The sequence below is a fragment of the Protomyctophum parallelum genome, assembly GCF_964188405.1.
Source record: "Protomyctophum parallelum genome assembly, chromosome: 15".
Lineage (NCBI taxonomy): Eukaryota > Metazoa > Chordata > Actinopteri > Myctophiformes > Myctophidae > Protomyctophum > Protomyctophum parallelum.
The window spans coordinates 33,124,425-33,130,817 of NC_139710.1; the positions used below are offsets into that span (position 1 = coordinate 33,124,425).

A 6,393-nucleotide genomic window follows, 5' to 3' on the forward strand; every position below is an offset into this window, starting at 1 on the left:
AACTAATAATAATGAACGTGTGCAACTTGACATTGTTGTGTTACCTACAGTACACTATTAATGGTAGCCACTCTATCCAGCTGTCAGAATGGTATTATTTTTAACACTCATGAATACAATAATGGCAGACCGAGGGAGTGGGTCAGTGGAGTCCCATTATATACTTTACTAGTTTACAACACAGGCATAACTTTGTTTTGAGTAGGAATGGAATAATTGACAACTGCATGCATGCGCGCGTGTGTGTGTGCACATGCGCGCGCGCGCGCACACGCACACACGTTTAAAAGAGAAATCGCCTCCAAGGTAGGTGTGACAGACGGGAATTTTGAAATTTCAAGTCCTCCTATAGTTGGTGGAACCGAGGTGGGGGTGGGGGGGGCATTAGTACTTTCTTTGCACAGGCCAGGGCGAAACTGTCAATGCAAATTACATCAGCCCCCCGACGGCCAATCGGAGGGCGCGAGCCGACCGCGTCACAGCCCTTTAGGCGACCTATCAGATTTCTCCACGACTGAGTAAAAAGATCCCGGACGCACCTCCCATTTAGAGCAGTGTCAAAGTGACGGGGATCAGAACAGCAGCACAGAGAACCCCACGGGTTTCTTTGTTAAAATAATAATAATAATAATAAAGAAAATAAATCCTATCTTTTCTACAATTAAAAACCCCCTGCTGCTCCAGTAAGGATATATAACACAATAACAACAACCATGGTGGTGGTAACGGCAGGGACGGGCGGAGGAACCCACAAAGTGCTCCTCATCTCGGGCAAACAGCAGCAGCAGCAGAGCGGCGGCGGAGCCCCGGCAGTGCCCCACCACCAGGCCGCCTACAGCGGCTCCGGGGCCGGCGTGGCACCGCTCCACCAGGCGGCCTACAGCCGCTCCATCTCAGTGGTGCTGCCGTCCTCCTCCTCCTCCTCCTCATGCCAGCAGAGCTCCGACGACTCCGGCTCGGACTCCGCGGGGCCTCCGATGCGCAAGAGGCAGCGACTCACACATCTGAGCCCCGAGGAGAAGGCACTGCGAAGGTACTTTAGTTTGAATGGAGAAAAAATAAATAAATCATAAATGTCATTTTTCACGCTTTTCGGTTTTCCATCCACCCCCCGTGAAATGATCCGAAAATAGCCGATCGATCTGGGCTTGCAGATCGGCTGTTTTCGGCTCGCGACACCGGCCTAGGACGGATCATGAATACGGGCTATTTAAACCCGGCATACGCCCACATATAAAGTGTAGATGATTATAATCTCTTAAAAAGAACAATACGAAAAAGATTTACGTGTCATTCCAATCGGTCACAATGAGGAATTATCACCACTCAAAGTTAGCAGGTTTTTCTACTTTTACACAAAATATTAAACTGCTTCTTCTGTTACAAAATATAAAACCGCTCCCTTCTTTACTGTCATAGAAAATATAAAATAAATTCCTGGATCACGCCATAGTAAATTGCATGCCCTTATTATCTTATTTTTGTATTCTTTGAAAGTTGGACTAATTATAATAATAAAATAAAGCTTGCCAAACTCTTATCTGACTCATTTGAGTAACGGTCCGCTCAGCTTTGCTCCCCCCCCAGTTTAGATTTGAATAATACGGGACAGGACATTGATATCCTGGTATGTCAGCTGCACAGTCAGCCTGCCTGCGTGGCAGGAAGATGGCCGGTGTGTGTGTGTGTGTGTGTGTGTGTGTGTGTGTGTGTGTGTGTGTGTGTGTGTGTGTGTGTGTGTGATTGCGCAATGGTACAAACCCCATCTGTCATGGCTTTTAGTCAGACAGACTAACAGTATGTCTGCGTCACGGAAAGAATGTCTTCATCAAATTCCAACTTTCTTTCTGTCTCCCTTCTTCCATTCTTTAGGAAACTGAAGAACAGAGTTGCAGCCCAGACAGCCAGAGACAGAAAAAAGGCCAAAATGGGGGAGCTGGAACAACAAGTGCTAGATTTGGAGTTGGAGGTATATAATTATAAACCCAGACCCTAAGTTGCTCCTTTCTGTTTCTCTAACTTTTCACGTCAAAGACCCCCAAATTAATGTATTATTTGGCCACAGAGCCCCCCCCCCCCCGCCCCTTTTTTAAAGATTTAGGTTCTCAACATTTTTTAAATATATTTTTTATTCCACGATTTTGTAACCCATTTTTCACCCCTGTGTCAATCATCTAATGTGATCCTGGGCTCTACATTGTCAACATGTTAAAAGACATTCCTATTTTTATATATGGTTAAACTGATTTGGATACTATATTTAATCATTTTGTCGGGGACCCCCTGGAACCTCGCACACTTTTGAGGACCACTGCCCCCCCCAGCCCACTCTATGCATGAGTAATTACGGACCCAACTGCCGATGGCCAAAGTGGAAGTTGAAACTGACAGTGTCATCCCCTCCCCTTATCTTCCCAGAACCAGCAGCTTCACGTTGAAAACAGACTCCTACGTGAAAAGACAGGAGGCTTGTTGACGGAGAACGAGGAACTAAGACAGAGACTGGGGTTGGACACCCTGGAGACGAAAGAGAATAAGGTAAGAGGATTGTTTTATTTTAAACTTGGATGAAAGGGTGGGATGTATAAAGGGTGGTGTTTCTGCATTTCTCGGGTCAGTACTTGAACCTGAGGGGAGGACAAAAAGACAGTGTTTGGAGGCTCGGTTTCTAACAACACTTTGGCTTTTTCTCTGTGTTCTCAGGTTCAGGTACTGCTGTCCAGCGAGGAGGAAGCAGGTTTAGGGATCGGGTCTTCTGAGTCTGCAGCACTCAGGCTACGTGCGCCTCTGCAGCGGGTGCAGGCCCAGCACCTCCTAAATCTGAAGACTTCACAATGGATACAGATGGTCCTGACCCTACAGACGCTGAGGTAAGACCAGCACCACACCGTCCCGCGGTGGAGGGAGGCCCGGTCCTACCTCTAGACAACCTCATTAATGATGCTAATGGGCTGCGACCAGCATTAGGTAGAGCCAGGTCATGGGTTAATTAGGAAGGAGTACTGATTGTTTTACTCAAGTAAAAGTCTCAATACCACAATGTAGGAATACTCGGTTAAAAGTAAACCACCTGTATTCAAAATGTTAAGTGTTTAATGTGAGTTTGTAGATTTGGCCATTTTCAGTAAAGTAGTAAAGTAATTGGTTTATGTACTGTATGTTTAGTAATAATAATAATAATAATAATAATAATCTAAATCTACAAAGTAACTTGACAAAAAGCACTTTCAAATTGTAGTGGAGTAAAAAAAAATACATTAGTCTCTGAGATGTAGTTGTACTTGAGGTACCAACACATCTTTAGAGACAAATGTTTTTTTTTACTTGAGTGAATGTACGCCCGCACGGCCAGCATTAGGGAGATGGAGGTCATGGGTCAGTATGCTAATCCCTCTCTCTCTCTCTCTCTCTCTCTCTCTCTCTCTCTCTCTCTCTCTCTCTCTCCACCAGTCTGATCTGCTCATGGGCATTCTGGACATCCTTGACCCAGAGCTGTTCCTCAAGCATTGCGAGCAGCAGGAGGAGTGCGAGGAGTCGACGATGCTGCTGGTCGGAGGGGGGCACGCAGTACCTGCCGCCGCACCTGCAGCTCTGGGGGCCCCACCAGTTAAGCTGGAGGCCCTTAATGAACTGATCCACTTCGACCACATCTACACCAAGGCCATGGAGGAGGTGGAGGTGGTCTACGACGGCGACGTGGAGGAGAGCGACGACGTGGAGGTGAAGATCGAGGCGGAGGAGGAGGAGGTGGAGGCCTTCCCCGTCACGCTGGTGGTGGAGGTGGAGGAGGAGGAGGAGACAGTGGTCTGCATCAAGGACGAGCCCCAGGAGGTGGTCATCCCCGACTGTGACGAAGACGACAACGTCGTCGACGTAAACCACGTGGTGGACTTCATCTCGGTCTCCTCTCCCCTCGACCTCAGCGGCCTCGACAAGGAGGCGTGCCTGGCGGACGCCTACAGCGACTCCGGATACGAGCGGTCCCCGTCCCCCTTCAGCGACATGTCCTCGCCGCTCATGTGCTCCGAGAGCTCCTGGGAGGACATGTTCGCCAACGAACTGTTCCCCCAATTGATCAGTGTCTGAACCAACCAACCCCGGCCCACCATTTAGCTGATCAGTGTCTGAATCACCCCGCCCCCAACCATTTAGCTGATCAGTGTCTGAACCCCGCCCACCATTTCGTCCCCATCCCCCCCACAACAAGTTAACCGTATAGAATCTAGACTTTGGATGCAACCGTGTTACGCGATTCTTTTTTTAAAATCCATAATATTTGTATTACATTTTTTTGTCACGTCATTATAGACTAAAAGTTAATTTAAAATGTAGTAAAAATAGCAAGATCTTCAAGTTCTTGTAGATCTTGTATATTCTTCAATTCATCAAAGGTAAATGATGCACGGTTGGTTGCAGCCCTAATCTAGAGCAGGTATTGTGTTAGTGTCGTTAACCAATTACAGACCGAGCCACAAATTGAATCCTCTCGCATTCAGCCTAATGTTAAGCACATAATCTCCTTTATTAATTATTATTACAGCAGGTCTGTACTGTAGTGTGTCTGTGGGGGCGAGGCTGCATTGACTTGTGGGAGATGGGGGTTCTGCAACAGCTTATTTGGCATCACCAATTAGAGGGGTTTAAAGATTGCTTAAATCTTTTGACTCGCTATTCCAAAGTGGGTGGGGGGGGAAGAAAATCCAGTATTTCTGTAAATGCATCTATGGGGGAAGGGGGGGGGGGGGGGGCAGGGGGATTGATCATTTAAATAAGAGAAATTTTATTTATTTGTCTATTCTGCTTCGGAGTCTTTGTATGTTATCCGTTCATGTTGTATAAATGCCTTTCTTTAAATTTTGTCGACCGCTCTCCATGTAGTCTTAATTATACTGCATTAAAAAAAATTGCATTGCATCTTTTGTTTCCGTTTTCAGTCACTTGTGCACAACTTATAAGTGGTTATAAATGACACATTTGATACAAGGGATTTGCAGTAAAATTAGGTAAATGGTTAACTAGTGAAACAGACCTGGAATATAAGGTGTAGACTAGAGTACATGGATGTTTGTCGTCACCAGGGTTTTATTTGACTCCCAATTATACACTTTGAGCTTCCAAAGGTCAGTCTGAATTCATGAATTGGTGGTTGGATTCATTTGATTTGTTTTTAGAGCGGCACAGTCCCATCCCCGACGAGAGGCCCGGAAGAGAATTTAAAATGTCTTCCCCCCATAGACGTTTCAGGGGGGGGGGGGGGGGGGGGAATATATATTCTAAGATTTGCGGCACATTTACACAGTTTTTCAACATAGCAGACCTACAAGCTCGTAGTGCGGCACTCAGTGCTGCGCTACGAGCTTGTAGATCTGCTATTTTTCAATAGCTAAAGACTCGGACAAAGCCAACTGGGATCATGACAAACACAAATATTTGGGCCGAACAAATAATTAGAAGAAAAAAAGGGCAACACCTTTTTTGTTTTTCTTCTAATTTGTTCGGCCCAAAATATAGAAGAGTAGCAGGAAGTAACTCGACACGTTTCTAGAAGGTACAGAAGCAAGTCTGCTTTATGAAAAACCCTTTAGGAATGTTGAACTTCTTCTATGTGTATATTAGGGACAGCTGGAGGCATATTCTGGCTTGTCATGTCACCACTATATACGCAGAGAGTTCAGATCTCCATTACAGATGTCTGCACTGCAGTGCAAATTGTAGATTACTGGTTCTCAAAGTGGGCTCTGGGCTCGGGGACCCCCCCCCCCCCCCCTCTTTACATGCAATAAAAATACAGAACAAGCAAACAATGCAGATAGAACATGTGCTGCATGACAGCTCATGACAGCTTAAACAAGACGTCAATACGATCATCACAAATACATCATAAAACAAAAGGTAACTTAGTTCAAGTTGAACCCAAGCACTCGCTGTGATGGGTTTCACTCTGCAGGCACACAAAGTATTTATAAAACGGGGAGTCCGTGGCCAAATGTAAATGTGGAAATACTTGACATGAAACGTATGAGTTAATATGCTGAAAAGAAAGGAGAAAAAAAAACCCCAACCTAGATCTCAGTCAGACCACAGACTTCACACACCTGTGGGAGGTTGTGTTCTCTCTCACGAGCAGCCACGACTGATAGGAGCTGAGGTCGGACTATTGAACGACTGATAGCAGCGAACACGTACGGCATACAGTACCGCTCTATATAGATACAGACTGTGATCGGGGTCAAAGTTTGGGCCTGATAATGTCAAGACAGCATGTTTGGCAGATACAGTGTTTAATTATATTCCCCATCGCCGACACACACACACACACACACACACACACACACACACACACACACACACACACACACACACACACACACACACACACACACACACACACAC

The 6,393-nt window shown here is 46.0% G+C and overlaps 1 protein-coding gene across 1 annotated transcript; it reads left to right on the forward strand.

Moving 5' to 3' along the window:
- Positions 1 to 538: 538 nt before the first annotated feature.
- On the forward strand, positions 539 to 4,709 carry xbp1 (X-box binding protein 1). The gene is given in 6 exon segments (XM_083783204.1): positions 539 to 1,033; positions 1,873 to 1,969; positions 2,419 to 2,538; positions 2,704 to 2,870; positions 3,451 to 3,559; positions 3,562 to 4,709. Coding segments are annotated over 6 exon segments (1,338 nt in total). The 5' UTR covers positions 539 to 713; the 3' UTR covers positions 4,087 to 4,709.
- Positions 4,710 to 6,393: the final 1,684 nt, after the last annotated feature.